Below are 22,730 nucleotides of genomic sequence, written 5' to 3'. Positions count from 1 at the left end.
CCAGGATTCGTGCAAACATAAAACATCCGAATCCATTTGGATTCGCGTGAAATATTTCCAAAAATTTATTAAATTGAATAATCAGTGAATAAAACGTTACCGAATTAAAAATAAATAAATAAAATGAAATAATAGTCTGGTTATCAAGCTTCAGTTTAATCTGACTTCAAAAGCGTAGCATACATTTGAATCCGAGCATGTTCGAAACATAGTGGTTTATCGAGACTAGTCTGGCCTGGAACCAAGCGGTGGTTGGTTCTATTTCTATGAACCAACGAAGAGAACCGAAAGGAACTTGTTCAGTTCTTACATAATACTTATACTAAGTTATAGGGCCTAACAATGGACAGTAATTAAATGTTCCCAAATTAAATTTATTTAGTAATACATCAAACATTTCTATGATAGTTCGCTGATATTATGTTCCTAACCTTGAATCACCTGCTCTTTTAATCAATACATCTTTTTGTCGGTTGTGGAAATGTGTTTCAGTAATATCCATACAAACATTGAACCAATGCGCAAAATACATCGACAAATGTATCCCATGCGCTGTTTACGAATAAGCAATCTTCGAAAAGTAATGGGCTGCGTTCAGCTAGACCGAGCGGAAAAACGTCCGCCTGATTGGTTTGTGCGGTTCATGGTAAACCAAATGGCCACACTGGGAGCCAAGCAAATAGTTTGCGAACGTTAGCGAAACGTTTGCTGGCAGAACTTGGAGCTGGTAAGACACCTAAAAAAAAACACCACTGAGGGTGAAGAAAAAATGGAACCAATAACTAAAAAAAAATGTTGGTAATTTCTGTTTGCTTTAACATTGGATAGACTGTTGCATTCGATTGAAGAACACTAGTACAAAATCAAGTAAAGTTTGCTCACTCGCCATTCATACCATCCACATTGTAATCAAACATGCAAAATGAAGACTGATTATTAAACATGAATGCATTACACAGTGGGCATTTCAACAATTACCTAACACTCTTATGGTGAACTATGGGATGCATTACAAACGTTATGAGGGAGGGATTAAAAATCCCATGCCTCGACTGGGATCCGAACCCAGTACCTACCAGCCTGTAGACCGATGGCCTAACGACGACGCCACCGAAGCCGGTCAGTGGCCGCATAAATAGTCTCGCCCGATATTTTTAGAATTTGTATGCTCCCAAATAGCCTTATAAAAGGCGAACTGTGATTAGTCGATATTTAAATTATTATTTACATACGAAATGTCACATGCAATGCTGGTTGATCTACTGGTAGACCAGTAGAGCTAATTTTAATCAGATTGATGTGCCTTCGGGTACAAATGATCCCCTCATGGACCTGACCAAGTGTTGTCATTTTAGAGGCCATATTTCATGTTAGTGTGGTTTGCCAAGTTATAAAATAAATCTCGACAACAAACATTGTATTTCAATTCAAAAATAAAACTTTATTATCTTAGGAACAAAAATATAACAAAGAACATATTTACAAAGAATGTATACTGATCTCTTACATTGAAAATGCATCACCCTATTTTCAGTTGTTACTGCTATCCACGTGTGAGGTTGCTATACATTTGTTATTGTCTACATACAAAATTATTTAAATGTATTATTATTTCTTCTCATGTCATATCCAATTTAGACCTCGAAATCTGGCTGATGCGTTTCCAATGAAGTTCAGTATATTTATATATCTTTTAAAATATTTTTTACCTTTAATTATTTTATTGCCCCAGACATTCATGAGGTGTCAGGGTTGGAGTGCCCCGATTCATCGCCGTACACTATTTACACATATAGATAGATGATAGTAAAGCACTATATCATGCAAACGTATGACAAATACATCCATACATAGATATATAAATAGATACATATAGCTGAAAATGTTTGATAACTATTGGTTGCGGTAACTAAGGTTTGAACAACTGGCTCGAGAATGTCAGTAAAACAGTCACGTTGTTACTTAAAGGTAGGTTATCTCTTTACACCGACGTGCGATTATACCGAAACCTTGTTTGTCCTCACGCTGCCAATCTAGTTTTTTAATACACTGTATTTGAGTAAAGGTTTGTTTTGATTAACGACACCTACAGACAGGACAGTACATACTGTGTTCTTTAAAATGCCAGACGTGGGGAAGTAGCTGGGACGATGAAACTACAAAGTGTCCACCGAGAAGGTTTAGTCCTCTGACCCAAACACCTCAGGCAAGCACTCGAGCATTTTCATAAGACCATATCGGGACAGCAGTCAATATCAAGAAAGGATGACAGGAAACGTTCTACACATAAACAACGGTCCTCATTTGATAAAAAGCAATACTGGATAAATATTGCCAGTACTGTCACAATGATTAATACTATGAGTAGGAATAGTTTAAACCTAGAACCCCCTGACCATCGCAAAAGTTGCAACTTTAAATATCTTTGAATAGTGTTCATGTGTTTCTTTATCTGTGAATATGTAGCGGTTAGTGAAGTGTGACTGAAACGGACAGTGGTTTGCCCCGACACCGAATCACGGCCGGTTCCGATGTACGGATCAGCCTGGTGGACAGAGCTTATACCATTTGACTCAGTATAGTAGGTGGGCCTAATGCATGTACAATATGACTCAGCATCGTTGATGGGTTTACCATCTGACTCAGTATCGTAGGCGAATCTAAAATCATCTAACTCGGTATTGTAGGGTGGTATACCATTATAGTAGGTGGGTCTAACACCATCTGACTGAATATCTGGGATAGGTCCAGTATCATTTAACTCAATATTCTGGGTGGGTCTAATACCTTCTGACTGAACATGGTGGATTGGTATAATACCATTTGACTCAGTATCATGGGTGGTTCTAATACCATCTGACTGAACCTGGCGGATTGGTATAATGGTACTACTAATACTATCGGAGTCAGGGTTGGTGTTTCTGTAGGAATCCGTCTCACTCTGGTTGGTAGGTCTAACACCACCTGACTCAGCATGGTTAATGGGTCCAATACCATTTGACTCTCTCTGGGTGGTACGTCCAAAACCGTCCGACTCACTTTCATGGTCTGCTGGAATATGTCTGTTGAATCTCCTACAGGTGAAAAGAGAAATTTCATTTTTAAAAAGACGTCATCCCTAACCAGACTACTTTGCCCCCCCCCCCCCCCCCCCCCCCCCCCCCCAACAAAATAAACTCATATTGTGCGTTTTCCTGGAGGTGGTTTTTTTTGGGTTTTTTCACACTCTTTAAGTTAACATTTTAAATATAAAGTATTATATGGATAAATACATTAGGAATGATCTTTCACCAATCTTTTTTCTTTCTTTTTTTAAATTTTGTTTGGCTGTTTGAAGAAATGATAAACACGTACATACAAAATTATTCTTATATGTTTTTTGAATGGCAAGAGAATTGTAAATACAATTTTTTTTCAATTTTGTTTTAAAAGATTTATTGCCCCCAGAACATGGGCAGTGAACAGGTTGGGAAGCCGTGGTCACTGCCTTACAAAGTACGTATTTAAACAATAGTATCTAAACAAAATATGCTATTTAAATATGTTAATGCTTTCTATGATATTTATAAGACGGAAGGGAGGGGGGAGAGATGGGGGGGGGGGGGCAGAGAGAGAGAGAGAGAGAGAGGGTGCAACAGCAGTAGATAACAATAAAGAATTATTGATTACATGTATTTTCCTCCTAGTTTATAACAATGAATATTTCAGCGATAGTTCTAAAACTCCTCTCATTTTTTAATATTGTTTTGAGACTGTCTGAACTTTGTAATGTACTAGGTTAAATTTCATTTATTTCCTAAAATATAATTTTTTCGTACGTACGAAATTATTTAAGACAAAATCCTGTTTGGGCTTCTTACAACTATGAAGACGACCAGAAACACATTGGATATACAGACAATGATATTCTAAACAAGAAATTATATTTAATATGTAACTTTAATCGTATAAATATTTTATTAGTCAGAAACATCTTACAATGCAGCACACTCAGAAATGTCCCTTTAACAATTATCAAGACTAAAACTAAAAGCGTTCTTCGGCAGCCATGACAGATAATACAAGAATCTCGTGAGAATGTGACATAACCATACATGAAAAATATACTACAGTAATTTTTGTTTTATGATATATTTGACGAAATGTATTTTTTTAAAATTTCTTTTAGCTTTTAAAACTTAAACTTAATAGTTTGTCTAAAATTATGAAAAATAAAAACATACCAACATTTAAACTGCGTTGTCTGCTCTCGGAACTTTTTTGACAGGTCAAGGTAAGTAAACCCGTTTTAATTTTAATGTGGCGAAGCATTGTAATAATATAGCTAATTTTTTATTTGAATGACGTCACTTTAAATCTCTATACAAGAACAATAAACTGGATGCATGACATTTCCGTTTTTAAAAAAAAAGTAAAGTTTGTTTTATTTAACGACGCCACTAAAGCACATTGATTTTTATATATCTTATCATCGGCTATTGGACATGGTCATTCTGACACCTCTTTTTTAGCGGAACCCGCCTTTCGCCACATAGGCTACTCTTTTACGACAGGTAGCAAGGGATCTTTTATTTGCGCTTCCCACAGGCAGGATAGTACAAACCATGACCTTTGTTCAGGGCCGTAGCTAGGATTGTTTTGTTTTGGGGGGGGGGGGGGGGGCAACTGAGTAGTTAATAGTCTAAAACTCCGTAAACAGTTCTTTAAGTTTCTATAATGCTTTCCCCCCCCCCCCCCCCCCCCCCCCCCGCTAGCTACGGCCCTATTGTTGAACCAGTTATGGAGCAAGATCGGTGTGATTCGTAAATCGAATAGTTTGTTATATATTTGGGGGGGGGGGGGGGGGCGGTAAACCAGAGAAGGATTTCTAAAGACTAAATACTAACGTTTTACGTCCTTTGGTTGCAAGGTCTGTTTTGGTTGTACCAAAGTTTCTATAACTATTAATAGTGAAGTCTAGGTAGATATAAACATTTGTGTTCTGAATTTTTTTCCATTCCATATTGGAATGTAATTTTCTTTGGTTTTCCCTTTTGGATAATCATACATTTGGTTTTGCTAAGTTAACGGTTAAATGCCATTCTTGACAGTAGGTGTGTAACTCATCTAGTGCATTTTGTAGGCCTAGTTGGGTTTCAGTCATCTGTCCATAGTAAATGTGATAGTCTTTCATTCTGTAAATGCAGTAGATAAAAAAAAGTTTGATTTGTTTAATGATACCACTAGAGCACATTGATTGATTCATCATGGACCCATTAGTTGTCAAACATTGCTAATTTAACTTGTAGTCTTCAGAGGAAACCCATTACATTTTCCCATTAGCAGCAAGAGATATTTTATATGTGCACTTTCCCATAGGCAGGACAGCACAGCACATTCCACGGCCTTTGACATACCAGTCGTGGGACACTGGTTGAGACGGGGGGGGGAGGGGGGGAGCAATGGGTCCATCGTGGAGGTTCGCTCCTGTGACGAAAGCACCTCAGGTGAGCACTCTACCGTTTCAGCTAGATCCAGTAAGAAAAGGACAGACATAGGACCAACCTGTCCATGGCGGACGTTAAGGCTACAGAGTGGGTGAGATCCTCGACAATATCAACAATGGAGACCAGATCCCTTATATGGGAGGATTCTTTCTCCTGCCGCCCAATATCGATGGCCATTTCAGTCAGCGTTCTTAAACGAGTCTTCATCCCAGATGTCTTCGTTGTCCGCTTCGGCTTTTTCTTTGGTGTGGGTCCCTGATGGAAGGTTTAAAAGTTCAAAATCATTTATTTTAAATATAAATTATACAAAATGGCATACATTTGACAACATAATAAGTACACATAATGGTTACATTAAATATATAAGGAAAGAAAATTATTTATTGTTTAATGACACCTCAGTATATTCAGGGTGGGTGATGCAAGCACCCCCCCCCCCCCCCCCCCCAACACAATCTTTTTCTTCCTTTTTTCCCCAACCACTTTATATTTCTCTGTCTCCCCATAACACGACTCATCGACAACCTGAGTACCCCCCCCTCCCCCCCTTATTAAATTCTGGCTACAACAATGCCGCAACACGTTTAAACTATACTCAACAACGGAAGTTTAGCAAATATATTTTATGACGTCTAAATTTGCCATTGTTGAATAAACGTAAAAGAAAACCAGGTCCTCCTGTTGTGTTAAGGCAAAGGTTGATGAGTTTATGTTGTGTGTAAATGGTAAACATTTCAAATGTGAATACTAATTAATAAAAATAGGTTAATTTATAAATGTTATGCAATTTCGTTTAACATTAGCTAAACTTTCGTTGTTGAGTATACATTTATTTTGGCGTCTAATTAATATATAGTTATTATTTCCATACTTGGTCGAGATAGACATATACAGGAAACCGGCTACTACAACACGAATGAATGAATGAAAGAAAGAATGAATGTTTTATTTAATGACAAACTTAACACATTTTAAGCACTGTTATATGGAGTCTGGCATATAGTTAAGGACAGACAACACAGATAATGAGATAGGAAACCCGCTCCACCACAATGGAGAATGAATGAAATGAAAGTTTAACGAGACCCTAGCACGAAACATTACATCTTCGGTGATAAATTGAATGTACACCGACTTGATGAAAATGAAACTTGATTATCGTGTCACACCTCTCCTCGAGAAAATGTTTTTGAAAATTGTGTGAAAGCCCATAAAAAAGGTATTTAATTAATACGATGTTAAGACTATATGCAGTGACAGCAAACTTGGTGTGGCTGAAGTCGGACCTGAACTCATTGTACACTTGACCGTGTTACGGTGTACGTGAAAAATAAAATCGCGGGAAAAAAGTGATTAGACAAAAAGTCACATCGGTTGGGTTTGTAGAAACACTGACTTGAGTATCTTTATCACCAGATGTTAGATTTCATTTTCGCCAGTTTGGCGATACAGGACATATTTTGTTCGCCAGCTGATATTTCTATTAGCCCATGGGAAATTGGCGATCGACTGGCGTGAGCATAGTATAGGCTATTGGGTATCAAACAAATTCAAGTTTGATTTATTAATGATTGGCTATTGGATGTCAAACATTTGGTAATTTTTAGAGGAAATCCGATATATTTTTCCATTAGTAGCAAGATGTCTTTAATATGCAACATCCTACATAAAGTGTAGCACACACCATGGCATCTGATATACCAGTCGTGGGACACTGGCTGGAACGAGAAATAGCCTAATGGGTCCTCCGACAGGGAGCGATCCCAGGCCGACAGCGCATTACCACTGGGCTGTGTACCGCTCTCCCATATAGTCTTGGAGAAAATCTGCTACATTTTTCCATTAGCAACAAGGGATGTTTTATATGAACATTCCCATAGATAGGACTGCACATACCACAGACTTACATATACCAGTCGTGAGGCACTGATTAGTTGTTGTTGTTTGTTTTTTTGTGTGGGGTTTTTGTTTTTTTTGTTGGGGGGGGGGGGGGGGGACCAATCAGAAAATGGGACCGCCGAGTGGATTCGAACCTAGGAATCTGAACCTTTGAACCAATCATCTAGGATGAGCGCTCTACCAGCTGGATTAGATCCCAACCCTGAACAAGACAAAAGTCCAAAGAAAGTTTAACACAGTCGTGACCATATTTTCACTGGGATAATTGTGATGCAGGACTTTAGATTGCACTAAACGTTGTGCCCAACATACACATACCAGGGATTTATCCAGGATTTTTCACCAGCATCCCATGTCTGATGGGATTGGGAAAATTAGCTTGAATAATTCTCTTTTTTTCAGAGAGAGAGAGAGAGAGAGAGAGAGAGAGAGAGAGAGAGAGAGAGAGAGAGAGAGAGAGAGAGAGAGAGAGAGAGAGAGAGAGAGAGAGATTGCGAAATTTTAGAATGGAAGTTGGGAATGTTCAATGCCACTTTCTTTTAGGAAGGGGCCTTTGTTCGGATCCACAGAACACCTAGATAAATCACTGCTTACCCAAAATTCATATGCCCAAATTAAGCACAAACATGCTGACCTCAAACCCACTGAAATATGAAGCTCTGATTATATTAAAATAATTCGAAATGCATTACGGTACTAAAAATACCTTGTTGTCCTTCGAGACCAAAAACACCCGCTGTGCCCAAATTAATAAGATCTAAAGCCCTGCTGATGATACGCTAGTGCCCCTAGAGAACAAAACATCCTTCCCACTTTGTGTGTAGGAAGACTGCCACTCCCAAGATTAGTTTCACAAATGTTTTAGTTATTTTGTAAACACTAACGAAAATGTCCCCCAAAACAAAAATAAATATTCAATTACTGGAAGATTTGATCACAATTAATGTAGGCATACTGTTGGGCCTCCACGAGTCCAAAATATTGGACTCGAGGGTCAAACTCCACCCGGACCCGAGTACCCGACTTTTACACTAAGACGATAATGAGACTATATATGCATGCAGGGTTTAAGCTGTCGTTCGCCAAATCGCCAAATGCGAATTAATATTGAATTTGGCGAAAATACTTTATTATCAAATCACCAAAAAGCTAATTCGAAAATCCTGTTCCATTATCTTCCGCTATTTGTTTTTGAGGAGTATTTGTTAATACAGTGAAACCTGTCTAAACCGGATGACGTCGGTGACCTAATATTTATCCGGTTTAGACAGGATCCGGTGTTTAGAGGGTCGCGTTTTTATAAAACAGTTATTGTCCTTGACGTGCAATTTGCAACGAATTACCCGAGAATGATTTGATTGATCCAATAAACCTGTTTTGTAACGTACAGTTATATAATCATTTATTTAGTTAATGATAACATTGTGCTGCAATATTTACTAATTATTAATGCATTGTTTGTTTCCACAAGTTTCTTTTGCCATGGATCTAGAACTTTCTTTCGTAAATTCTCTATGTTCGTAGCTAAAAACGAACATGTCCGAGAATTGCCGAATGAATCTGAATGTGGTAAAGGCAACAAGGGCTAATCATCTCGCCGTATCCCTATTTTGTTATATATATATTTGTGAACTAACTTTAAAACAAAACAAAAAACAAAACAAAACAACTTTCAGTATAATTTAGTTTTTATCGAAACCTTGCATGATTTTCACCAAAAACATGGACCCGATCAACGTTTAAAAAACGAGTCCACAGTTTGTTGTTTTGCTTCCGATTTGCTTTTGAGGACAATCTTCATAGACATTGATTCAAGTTTCAGAATGTGTTCTAAATAGCGTTCATCCTTTGCAAGAGCAAAATTTCTAAGTTTTTTAATCATAACCAGTGCATCATTGTGCGACATTTCACAACCGTTGGGTTGCAAACTTTCATCGGAACAACTTTCACTCTCGTCATCACTTGGGCTCTTATCACATTCCTCTGATTTTCTGAAATCATTCAGAAGTTCATTTTCCCAATCATCATTTGTATCCTCGATTGGCAAATGGTCGTCAAATGTCGCAATAGTGGTCAGATCGACATTCATCCGATGTTCGTTGACCAGTTGTAAAAGGGGAATGTCGTCATCATCGTCGCCGTCGTCATCATCATCATTATCAGTGGAATCCATATTTGTCGATGTTGAGGTTGGAAAGCCAGCTGCCCGAAAGCACTTCGATATGGTTTCTGACAGTGTCTCCTTCCATGCGCTCGATATCCAATGTACCGCATCCAGTACTGTCACTTCCTTACATAACTGTGACACAAGAGTCGGCAGTGTCAATTTTAACCATTAAGTTTCTTAACAGGTGTTTCCTGTATCTGGCTTTGAACGCACGGATAATGCCTTGATCTAAGGGTTGGAGCACCGACGTTGTGTTGGGTGGCAGAAACTTCAGTGTTACGTTTGAAAGCTCAATTTGGGCATGAGAAGTCGCATTATCCAGAAACATCAAGATCTTTCTGCCCTGTTTTTTCATTTGTATGTTCACATTTTTAATCCATTTTTCAAACAACTTTCCATTCATCCATGCCTTACGGTTTGATTCCCAAATCACAGGAAGCTGGTTAATGTTCACATTTTTGAAGCATCTCGGTCGCGCCGCTTTCCCGATGACGAGTGCCTTCAACTTTTCTCCAGTGGCGCTACAAGCCAACATAACAGTTAACCTTTCTTTTGAGTTTTTTATTCCCTTGGTCGACTCGCCTTTAGCAGACAGGGTCTTGTCGGGTAAAGCACGCCAGTAAAGACCGGTTTCGTCACAGTTAAATATATTTTCCGGCTCATAACTGGAAACAATGTCCGGAATTCTCTCTCTATAATCGTCAACCACGTTGCTATCTATACCGGCACTTTCACCGCTGACCTTGAAATGTCGAATTGAAAAACGCGACTTCCAGCTTTCTAGCCACCCGTTAGATGCCTTAAAATCACGAATCGACAGATCAGATGAAAATTTCAAAGCTTTTTCTTGAATGATTGGTCCGGATATAGGGATATGCTTTGCTCGTGCATGCTGAAACCATTTCCATGTCAGTTCGTTGAGTTCGTCATATTTGCAGCTTGTTTTGAATCGCGTTTTCTTGGCACTAGAGTTACTTTCATATTCTTGAATATAATCGGTCTTCTTCTTTAAAATGTCTGATACAGTAGAAACGCCAATTCCGTACTTTGCTGCCAAATCCTTTTGACTTAATTTTGGTAGCGATTGTGAATCTTTAATCAAGTCAAATTTAGTCTCGCTAGTTGTTATTTTGTACATCTACTTTGCGCATGCTTGTTTTGAGCCACTTCCGTCGGATTCCGTAACCGGCTTTATTTTTGTCAATTGGAATAGCTCGCTCCTTTTCGCTTCCTCCATGTGGTCCATGTCACGTGATTTCTTGCGTGCGGAAAAAGCCGACATGTCTCGATTGATTGTTCATGGAATACCGCTTACCGGGTATATCATAAAGGATCGTTAAAGGGACATACCCTAGTTTTTAAACACTAAGGCATATTTTTGACTATTATATCCGTTTTTTATAACTGAAATCATACTTTACTGAGATTTTATGGCTTAGATTATCAATTTCCGTACATTCGAAGTGTTTTGGGTCATCCTGGTGTTTTTAATATCACAAAATGCATTTCTCATATGTTTAAAAACGCACATGCGTCTGATAAGTAACAGTTATGGAGTCGAGGTTTAGTCTATTTTTAGAGGGTATTTTACCATTTCAAAGTCACAGACTCGTGTTTCACTCAATTGTAACTTTATCGAAATGTGTTACAGGTTTGTAGATTAGACAAAGTTAGTGTTAATTTTCACGGGTTGAAACTAGGGTATGTCCCTTTCAAACGCTTATTAAACTGTTTAACTCTATCTTTATTTTTGCTGAATTTTTAACAATATACTGTCATTACAACTCCTTGCAATAGCAATAGCAATAAACTGGGTGCAGTAAGCCTCGGCAGACGATTGTGATTTAGTTGAATGTAATATTTTTGATCGTCGCACATAATATATAAATAGCAATTTTATCAATGCATTCAAATGGCACCAGTTAATATACATATATTAATGTGTTGTCATTTAATTTTTTTTGGCTAATTGAAACCTGAATTTGGCTACAGATTTTGGGGTCAAATTAGCCAAATTGCTAATAATGTTTTAAGTCCAGCTTAAACCCTGTACATGTATATACTAAAGGAATAAAGTAAACTAGCATTATTCATCTTAATTCTAGCGCTGAATATGGATGCCAAATCATGCCGTTGTATTGCATTCCACACATTCGACTTTTGTTTTCCCTACATGTCTGATAACGTAACCGGAGGCAAGCATATGGCAACATTACGTTAACTTTTTAATTAATTAAATGTGAGTGCTGTACCTTGCACGGGTACTCGAGTCTTGCTAGACTCGACCCGTGCCCGAGTACTCGAGTATTCGTGGAGACCCTTGCATACTGACGTTATAAATGAAGAAAAAGAAATAGGTAGAAAGAAGGAGAAGAAAAAGAAAGAAAAAAAAAGAAGAAAAAACCCCCACAAACACAAACATTTACAAACTTTAGAATCTGTTTCTTTCACTTTTTGGTTATCAAAGGATGCCATGAATTCTTCCATTTTGTTTTGTTTGGTATTCAGGTTCGGAATGGAAACTTCTTGCTGATAGTGCACAAGGATAAATTTCAGCTGTCTGGTATCATGTGTTACATCTGCAATACACACAAGAACAGCGTCATGGAATGAATGAATTAGTCAACAAAGTAATAAGTAAGTAGGTAATTTAAGTAAGTACATATTATTTAACATTTAGTCGTGTGTTTTTGTATAGCATTTATGGGGTCGGGCGTGTGTGGGGTTTGGGGGACGAACCCCCACCCCAACCCCTAGTCGAGCAAATTTTATTTATTTACTTAATTAAAAAAAAAAAAAAAAAAAAAATCATTACCTTTTAACATGGCTTCAGCATCTGTTTTCTGTTTGGCCGCAAGATGTATATTTTTCTCGGGAAAACTAATTAAATAGTTCATGATTTTCACCAGTCTGTGTAGACCAAGAACCACCGACTGGAACTCTGTTTCAAACGAAAGGCCTTGTGTCTCCATTTTTAACAACCAGAGAAACCGCTCAAGAAAACTAAATGTTTATGTTTATTTTCCTTCAAAGATCGGCTTCATAGACATTCCCAACTTTTAAACAACCAAATCACTAATGCCTTGTGCAATAAATAAATGACATCATACACGTCACGTGATTTCTTTAACAACGGACGGACGTCATGCTTCATAATTACCGTTTCGACAATTTCCGACTTTAAAATCGCGACCGAAATGTTCCGAAGTTCTTAAACTAAAAGAAAAACAGTCACCGAGCGACCTACACCTTCTGAATTTAGTAGGAATTTAGAATGGGGACTAAATGTTTCTCTGAAGTGCGTTTTGAGAGTAAAAAATAAAGCAACACCTAAAATATTCAAAAGACCACTAACGATCGGTGCAACAGAGGTGGCAGACTATTTCGCCCCATTTCAACTGGAACAACGACGTAATTCATAATTTATATTTTTAAAATTGAAACATTCGAGTCAATAAAATGACACTTAATATTATAAAACAGTGGCGGGTGTAAGAGGAGGGGGCAGCCCCCCAGTTTTGCGACAGTTATATATATATATATATATATATATATATATATATATATATATATATATATATATATATATAGAAATCTCGTTGGGTCGAATACATTGCAACGCTCGAACCAAAAACGAATCCCGGGTTAAACTTACACGATATTGATCATATGGTTAGGTCTAACTACTCGATGGGTCGAACACTTTCTTGAGCACTGACGGGGTTCGAGCCAACGGGATTTATATATACAAAGCCAGTTTGAGGATCCGCGGGGACCGTAGCACGTGCTACATGTGCTACCAGAAAAAACCGGCTCAGTATATGTGTGTGTGTGTGTGTGTGTGTGTGTGTGTGTGTCTGTTTTGCAATTTTAAAAAATTATTATTATGTCATCAGGGTACCCATGGGACAGAGAAAACAGGGTACCCATGGGACAGAGAAAACAGGCTAAATATTTGTGTTATATATATATATATAATTCCCTGCAGGGAAAATTCAGGGCATTTGAAATTGTGATCAGATTCAGGGAATTGTATTTGGGTGTAATGGAATCCGGAAAAATATCAGGGAATTTGTTGAGTCCTATATTGTATATACATGGATATGTCTACAAAATCATGTAAAAATGTAATAAACCTAAGATATTGGTGTTTCGGATTCATTAGTTTTTTTCATGAGGGTATTGAATGATAGCTACTGGTGATTTCTAGTGTATGTTTCAAAAACGATCTATTTATTTTTTATTACAAGGGGTCCAACCTAAACCGTATAACACATGCTTGAACTTCGTATACCACTACCAAAATGGCGGATAAAGCTCGCTTCGTTACACGACGGTGAGTACATTTTGTCTTACAGCTACATGCTAAATGCCTTTCTGATTAAAATAATATTGCGATACGGCTCTAGAATGATTACTCTGTCCATATATTTACTTAATTCCCGATTTTGTTCAACCACAAAAAACCTATTGAAGAAAAACCTCGTTGTTTTGACGATCAAAACAAAGATGATCAAAAAATTTGGTGTTATTTTAAGGAAACGAGTTATATTTATATACTTAAAAAGTGTCATGATGAAAGTTTGTATACCCTGGAAGCTAAATTAAGCAAATACGTTTTGGAAAGTCATTTTATAATTATCCATCCAAGAATTTTCTTATAGTTTAGGCATATCTTCGTCTACTCCCCCGGGTTTAGGACACCTAATCGTATGTTCCAAATTTTGTTTTTCAGAACAGTTTGTGAAGAATGCGGCCAACAATACTCTGGAAGGTCTGCCGTCCGCAGACATGTGGTTGCCCCTTCACGGCAGACCAGGCGGGCACCAGTGCACTGACTGTGGACTAGTGTTTTCAACTTGGAGTCATCTCCAAGAATACCGCGTTTCCAGATTCATTGGAATGAATTACCGGGTATCTAGTTTTTATATATTGTTTAATAAATCAACATTATAATGCAATGTAGTATTAGTTTGTTATTAGTCCCCCACTGGACACCTAAAACAGCAATCCCAGTATATGGATACATGCAGTGTATCTCGAATAGGTCAAAGTGACCTTGACTCGCCCTTGACCTACACTGGGTGTTTTCAGATGTGTTTAGACACAATTTAATGACACAGTGGCGTAAGAAGGTGCCAAAAAGTGTGGATGGGCACATTTTTATATTTACACACTTTTACACCATTATAAAGCAAATATAAAGCAAAATATCTGAAAAGTGTGCGGGGGCACATGCCCTCTTGCTCCCCTCCCCCGCATCCTACGCCAGTGTAACAATATGACGTAAGTATTGTGTACATAAAGGTTCCACAACGAGTGACGGTTGATTATTGTATTTATTTCACTCTCGTTAATTAAGACATGGGCTTTAGTCTTAGGTGGCGTTTTGAAAATTAACTAACGTGAGTGATATAAGTAAGATAGTCAACCATCACGAATTGAGAAACTTATTTCATAAATGAGGGCATTTACATTACATTTCTGTTGCAATTCTATTAAAAACGTTTTTTAATTTTTCAAGCTGAACAGAGAAAAAATAGAAATTACAATTGTGACGTCACATTAAAAAATACTGCATCACAATGCGTTTTTATCCAATTCAAAGCCTCAGATGTTTCTCATATGGACTGTGATAACCTAGATGTTTAATTTCTGCTGCCAGTGGTATCACATAGTGTCAGTGATGTAACACGAGCAGTTGTAGGATAAATAGACTATTCAGGCTCCCTTCGAATATAAATGTACTTGCAATCAAATCATAACCAATTATATATAAGCATTCACAGGTCTCGAACAATACTTGGGTGAGTTTTTTTATTTTAGAAATAAGAAAGCATTTGAAAAGTTTATATGTACAATTTAATTGCATGTAACGTCTGAACACATGAGCATACTGTCCTTGATTCCAAGTCATAATGAAGGAAGTATCTTTCCTTCATCCACCTTGTAGTTGGCACGTGCAGGTTGAACTCTTTGAGGTGGTCCAGGATATATCCCGGTGAGAAAACCCTCTCATGAATCTGATAAACTGACCTCCAAAAACAATTTCCCTGTCCAAAGCAAGTCCTTGTTCGCGTCAGAATACCTCATGCAGGATGAATTATTATGACAGTGCCATTTTAGCGTATCTTTAAATAATACATAAGAAATGTTTTGGGGGATTTTGTGGGGAAAAGGCCATTTTGAACACTGCTTCTGAAGAGTGACATGGTTTCTGTTATATCATCAGTATACATGTCCGCATCAAGGGCTCTAACACTTAAAATGTATGATTATCATCATTGTCATTTACACTCTGAGATGTGAATGACAACCTCTTCCTAAATCGCTTTTCTCCTTTCTTTTGTGATGATCTCTGCTGTGGTGGTGTTGGAAATCCCTTGTTGGATGTAGGATTTACATCTATAGGTGTTGATATGGAAGATAGTTTCTTAAATGGACTGATGAAACACATTTATTTGTGCAATTTGCAATCTGAGGTACGACGATTACACAGCCTTTTGCCAGAACTGGTTATCCTAGGTGTTAAGACGGGAAACAACTTTCCTCTTTCGTGATTGGTAAATGCCTAACTTACTGGCCTCTTTTTGTATCTCCCCATTACTGAAAAAAATGCACACCTTAAGTTGAAATATATAATCACGATATTTTAGGGGTACAAATTCAAATATAATTGTTTGAAGTAAACGAAATCTTGGCTTAAACCCGGGGGAGCAGAAGAAGATGTGCCTAAACTATAAGAAATGTCTTGGATGAACAATTATAAAATGACTTTCCAAAACGTATTTGCTTAATTTAGCTCCCAGGGTGTACAAGCTTTCATCATGACACCTTCAAAGTATATAAATATAACTTGTTTCGTTAAAATAACACCAACATTTTTGATCATGTTTGTTTTTCTTCAATAGCTTTTTTCTGGTTGAACAAAATCGAGAATTAGGTAAACAGATGGACAGCGTATTCATTCTACAGCCGTATCGCAATATTATTTTAAACAGAAAGGCATTTAGCATGCAGCTGTAAGACAAAATGTACTCACCGTCGTGTATCGAAGCGAGCTTTATCCGCCATTTTGATAGTGGTATACGAAGTTTAAGCACGTGTCATACGGTTTAGGTTGGACCCCTTGTATTAAGAAATCATCTGGTCTCTATATCAAATTGTACCACCAAGGAAAATGTCATGTTTATATGATCTACATAGGCCTATAGCACCTAAAACAATAGAAGCCAAAAGTAGAAGGTTATTCCAGACTTAATATACATAGGACTACAAGTATTGTTATATTTCTAAACCATAATCTTTATATTCAGCATGTAGCTTTTACATGTAGTTACAATACAACATAATGCCTAATGTTTCCCCAAAGACCACGATGAACATGTGTAGTTTTTATGGCTAGACCATATTAACAGTAACTAGAACACTGGGGGCAAAATTAATTAGTTGAAATGTACACACATATATAATGTTACTAAATATGTTGATTGTGGTATTTGGAGATGAATGTGCGGCTATTGCGGATGGCAGGAGGCATATGTATACAATAACAAAATATGAATATCAGACATGGAAAAAACTTTTACCACTGAACATACAGGGAATTTTAATTTGAAAATTCTGTAGGTACCCTTTGCCATTCAGGCGCGCGCGCACACACACACACACACACACACACACACACACATCCACACATCAAATGGATTTTCTGGATCCACCAGTGTAAAATGTAGGCCTAATTGGAGGTGATGCAGAATTATTTTAAACATATTTATTATTATATTAAAAAAGATACTTTGTTTTATTGTTAGTGAAATGTTTGTGAATCACATACATTTCTGTTGGCTATTTTGAGGGGGCCGGTAGGACTTACATTTTGCAACTAATGCAAGTGAACCCGAACGCAAATAAGTTTCAATTGAGAGTTCTTCCGAACTTAGCATCACTATTACTATATTAGCCAGAAGACTACTAAGGTCTCGCCAAACAGATGCCATGATCTGCCATTGAAATCCATGTTGAATTGCTCAAATTAAGATTGCTAGTAGAACGGTTTCTTGTTGGTACTAACATTGCGGACATAAATTACATAACGCAGGGGTTAAAACTGATTGAAATTCCTGCCTGACATTCGGTTCCGGTATAATACAGTGTGATATTATCCCCCCCCACCCCCCCCACCCACCCCCACCCCCCACCCCCCAAAAAAAAAGATTAAAAAAAAAAAAAAAGTCATGTTTTATAATCATTACTTCTGTGCTGGAGTCGATTTCACAAATATCTGGATGTAGATTCATATTGTACTAAAATTAATTTGCAAGTATAAACACAAAAGACTTGCCAGTCCGACGGGACGACAGGCAAAGAAATATCCCGGCCCGTGGTGATGTTGAACGACAAAAACAGTTCAGGACGGTAATATTTGGACTCCTGTACAGTGACATAGGCAGATGGGGTACTGGGAACATAGCCCCCAAATCAAACCTTTAAAAAAAAAAACTGCATTAACCTTTTATAAAATCATACATACATACATACTTTCATACATACTTTCATACATACATAGTGTAGGGTGCACCCCACCCCACCAATATGGGTTAACCCCAATATACGTGTGTGTGTGTGTGTGTATGTGTATATGTGTGTGTGTTTTGCTATATCATCGCAATAGATGCATGTTGTACGTATCGATCCCACTCTGATTACAATTAGCTCTACTGGTAATTAAAAAACTAATTTTAATTAGATTGTATCGGTCCGCACAGGTGGTGATGGAACCGATTCACACCGGCTGCCTGTTCCGCCGTACAAAAGGAAGGAAGGAAATGTTTTATTTAACGACGCACTCAACACACTTTTTTTTTACGGTTATAGGGCGTCGGACATATGGTTAAAGACCACCCAGATATTGAGAGAGGAAACCCGCTGTCGCCACTTCATGGGCTACTCGATCTTTTCTAGTAGCAGCAAGGGATATTTTATTATGCACCAGTCAACAAACAGGATAATACATACCACGGCCTTTGATATACCAGTCATGGTACACTGGCTGGAGCGAGAAATAACCCAATGTGTCCACCGACGGGAATAGATCCCAGACCGACAGCGCATCAAGCGAACGCTTTACCACTGGGCTACGTCCCGCCCCCAAAATCTGATTAGATGTCAACAGCAATATTGCTGTAAAATTAAATAAAATTAATTTAAACAGAGATTTGATTGTTTTGAAGTTTTCACACAAACTAGTCTTTGAGAGTGGTATCGTGCCGATTCGTGGGCCAGTCCTGTTCGCTCAACAGGTTCTCGGAAATCGCGGAGGATTCTGGGAGATTTCTGCTAGCGTTGTAGGCTAACCAACAAGACTTTAAATTTACATTCCAGTGGATATTCGGCGACAGGTAAGCTGCTGTATACCGCCGAATATTTATACTGCTTTCAGAAGTAGTAATTCACTACTTTTTGCATAATATCATTGCGATTGTGCGACCAAATAGAGTAAAGTGTACGCGATTTAACTCGATATGTTTCGGCCGTAACTTAACGCTCGACGCTTTGACCTTTTGACCTTTTGACTTTGACACTGAAATAATATAGGTTAGCGTCATAGGAACGCTGGGGAACAATCATTTATAATTTTTAAGTTAAGCAGGATTTCAGTTATCCTGATCTTTTTATAATATCTTTCAGTTGTTGAACTGTATAAGTGGAAAATATATTTACGATCCAATTTTTTATTTAAAGGGATGCAACTCTCATTAGTGGTGACACTGACGTGACCGTAGTTCACCAAGGTAAACAACTACGTCCGTTTTTTTACATTTTTACATTTATTGGACCCGATGTTTACAAGTTTAAACAGCAAAAGCAAGCGTGCATTTTCCACGCAGATTTCAGGCGGAATCAATACAACCATGGAATTAATTATTTTGTGGCGAAATATGAGATGTACCAATAAATATAAAAACTTACTGTATAAAGAAAACTTCCCGAGTCACGTTTTACGCATAAATAGACACTTTGTCCAAATGATAATCGTGCATTAATCCAATTTTCAGTTACGAACAAAATCTCGAATATTCCCGCCGGCCATTATGAGCATATTTAAAATGTGATTGAAAACTTGGCAGAATCGGATTATTTTAATTATTAATCGTCTCGGGTTCACAAGTTTCTTCCATGATATTTAATGGAATATCACGTTTAATAATAATAATAATAAATAAATAAACTTAATTAATGAATAATATTTTTTAAAAATCAATTAATAAATAATAAATAAATTAATAATAACAATTAAATAATATAATAAAAAATTAATTAATTAATACTTAATAAATAATAATATAAGGCCAAAAAAAAAAAATTGTTTGTTTCTGGTCACCCGACCGACCCTAAATTTTGCCACCGACCCTGAACTCTTTTTTTCTGCTGGGGTGGGGTGGGGGTGGGGGGAAGCGCACAGAGAAGTTGTGGTCGCGGATCAACAAAGCAGACGACAGAATTACTCTAGTAGGATAACTCTTACACATCAGTGTGTGTGTTAAATGGAGGTTGAGGGGTGTGTGTGTGGGGGGGGGGGGCAACAGCAATGGTTTTTATACACCCCCCACCCCACTTTTTGGCACCTTCTTACACCATGCCCTGGACCCAATCACTGGCGTTGTTAGACTGGACCCAGACTAGACATGCCTGGACGTTGAATGGATATGAGCATAACTAATTTGTTTGAAATTGGAATCATTAACACGTGCTCTTATTAGGTACCACGGTAATTGGTAACACACGAGATCGCATGACAGTACGGTAACGTGTGTGGCGATTAAACAGCTTTTATTACAAACTGCTAAATACTGTAGGCCTATACAGGAAAATATATCGTATTATCGTAACTCCAGTCATCTCATACATTGTAGGTTTATTTTCCAAGAACAACAACGTGCGATCTCAACAAAACAATCAAGGATTTCTCGATACCACATGCACAGACTACAAGTCATCGTGTTTTTTTCCGCATGCAAAGGCGAAGGTCATTTGAAGAAGACGTGGTACAATTTTCGTTGTTGGCTACTGCACCCAGAATTTGTTAATATACACAGATGTAGCCTGTAGGAAGATACCCAAAAGAGGGGTGGGTGGGCACACACACATATAAAATTAATATATAAACCATCGATGCTGCTACAAAGTACCCCCTTCCCAGCTTCCTACACCAGTGATGTAGATAGGCCTATCAACTGCTGAGCATGGGTAATAATTAAATAAACGGAATATTCAAGAATAACCACAAACATTAAACAGTTCACATTTATTTCAGTGTTTCAGTTAATTGGGAATAAATTAATTTGGGTGATTTTAGCATGGGTTCGTTCAATAGGCTAATAAACATTAAAACTATAAGTCCGTCCCACAGGGAATGCCTTAGCCCGAGTACTCTGACTGTAAAAGAGCTAGAGGGACATTTGAACATAAACACATTCCCATTATTTATGTCCAAATGTCCGTCTAGCTCTCTTACAGTCAGAGTACTCGGGCTAGGAACGCCTTTTTTATTACTATGAAATTTACTACAAGTTATTCATTTCTAAGCCGATTGATTTGTAAATTGCACACAAAATTAGTATTGTTTTGTTATTTCCAATACAAGTTGGACAAATCTGTGAAGTTTTTGTGCAGTCATCTACTGACTGGATAAATCTGAACTTTTTGTGCAAACATCTATTGACCAACTTGGACAAATTTGTGCAGTCATCCTCTGACAAAACTGGACAAAGCTGTGAAGTTTCTGTGCAGTCATTTACTGACTTTTATTGGTGAAAGGAATAGTTTGAACTTTTTTTGTTTTCCTGTCTTTTGAAAATGGCATGTGAAACTTAAAACTGACATTGACAGTGAGATTGTTTTTATTTCTCTCTGGCTGCAAAGAGTAAACTAAGATTTTTCAGACAGCTTGCCTTCATGTCTTTCATCTTGAGACTGAGTTTTTCTCTGGCAAACACATTCAAGGTAGGGTAACCTTTCTTTGAACTAAAAAAAAAAAAAAAAAAAAAATCCTACCTACCTACCCTACTTTTTTTGTCCATGTTACCTGAAACAAAGTTCTTCTTTTTTTTGGCTCAATAATAAATTACTGAATAATGTTAGTAATTATAATAAATAAATAACATAATAAATACATTATTGATTTAATAATAATGATAATAAATAAATAAATTAATTTAATCATAAACTAAATAAAACGTTTTTTTTTTCATTTATAAATGTTTCCGTTACACACACACACACAGACACAGACACTTATACACACACAACACAGAGGAGGGTTGGGGGAGACAGACATAGAGGGATGAAACGGGGTGGCAAGATATCACGAATTTGCTTGTTTCTTGTTTTCATGTTAATGTACATTATTCATAATTTAGTGTGCTTACCTGTGTTTAACACACATTGGTACGAAGCAGTTGTCTCAAGTAGCAGTTGTCACCAAGTCACACTTATGAATTGATTACATTCAACAACACAGTTAATGTTCAAATGGTTATGTAGGAATCAAAGTACACTTCGGTTTAGCCAATGCGCAGACCGGTACAAGGCAGTCATCACAAGCAGCAGTTGTCATCAAGTCACACTTATGCATTAATTACAAAACATGTTTATATGGTTGCGAGGCAACTTAACTGTTTGAACATTAAATGTGTTGTTGAGGATCGCCTCGCAATCACATGAACATGTTTTGTAATTAATGCATAACTGTGACTTGATGACAACTGCTGCTTGTGATGACTGCCTTGTACCTGTCTGCACACTGGTGTGCACTTGACAATAACATGCAAGTAGTGGGATGGATGTGTATCATTCCTGTTCTTTTGTTGGTACCAGGATTACTTCAGGTAAGTTTACAGTTAACATGTTCATACACTTATGTTAATTTCTAAATGTTATGGTTAACATTTGAGACTTAATGCTTGATAATTATGTAGTTGAACATACTTTTTTAGTACTTTATTTAAGTACATTGCTGTGCAGATTTGTAATGTAACTACATATGACTTATAGTACAAGTTTTGAAAGTAGTTACATGAATATGTTTCAAGTAATAAATTACATGGAGCTGACAATCATAATAATATGTTAGATTTACATGTATAAAATGTTTTCAACGGCCAGGTTAACTTCCA

The 22,730-nt window shown here is 37.3% G+C and overlaps 1 protein-coding gene and 1 long non-coding RNA gene across 3 annotated transcripts in view; one reads left to right on the top strand and one right to left on the bottom strand.

Annotated features, from left to right (window-relative positions):
* Window positions 1-1,420: 1,420 nt before the first annotated feature.
* Window positions 1,421-12,636, bottom strand: LOC121390594. The gene is made up of 4 exons (XM_041522448.1): window positions 12,368-12,636; window positions 11,983-12,131; window positions 5,545-5,741; window positions 1,421-3,074 (listed from the first exon to the last, which is right to left on the bottom strand). The coding sequence occupies exons 1-4, from the start codon at window positions 12,522-12,524 to the stop codon at window positions 2,225-2,227; spliced, it is 1,353 nt and encodes a 450-aa protein (XP_041378382.1). The 5' UTR covers window positions 12,525-12,636; the 3' UTR covers window positions 1,421-2,224.
* A 2,578-nt stretch (window positions 12,637-15,214) lies between these two features.
* Window positions 15,215-22,730, top strand: part of LOC121390593 — a 48,643-nt gene continuing 41,127 nt past the window's right edge. Inside the window, exon 1 of one of the 2 annotated variants that reach the window (XR_005960232.1) lies at window positions 15,215-15,359. This is a non-coding gene — a long non-coding RNA (uncharacterized LOC121390593). Of the gene's footprint in view, window positions 15,360-18,800; window positions 18,954-22,730 lie in introns of those variants that run through there. The other variant, XR_005960230.1, reaches the window with a different exon arrangement.

Source organism: Gigantopelta aegis, chromosome 15 (assembly GCF_016097555.1).
Source record: "Gigantopelta aegis isolate Gae_Host chromosome 15, Gae_host_genome, whole genome shotgun sequence".
In the NCBI taxonomy this organism is placed as follows: domain Eukaryota; kingdom Metazoa; phylum Mollusca; class Gastropoda; order Neomphalida; family Peltospiridae; genus Gigantopelta; species Gigantopelta aegis.
This window is presented reverse-complemented; position numbering and strand designations above follow the sequence as displayed.

What these genes read in the sequence shown, in the direction of transcription:
- LOC121390594 (XM_041522448.1), bottom strand. Translation starts at nt 12,524, where the DNA reads ATGGAGACACAAGGCCTTTCGTTTGAAACAGAGTTCCAGTCGGTGGTT. An exon ending in TGAAAGAAACAGATTCTAAA is followed by an intron (nt 5,742 to 11,982) that starts GTTTGTAAATGT and finishes ACCTTCCATCAG; the next exon opens with GGACCCACACCAAAGAAAAA. An exon ending in TTAACGTCCGCCATGGACAG is followed by an intron (nt 3,075 to 5,544) that starts GTTGGTCCTATG and finishes TTTCACCTGTAG; the next exon opens with GAGATTCAACAGACATATTC.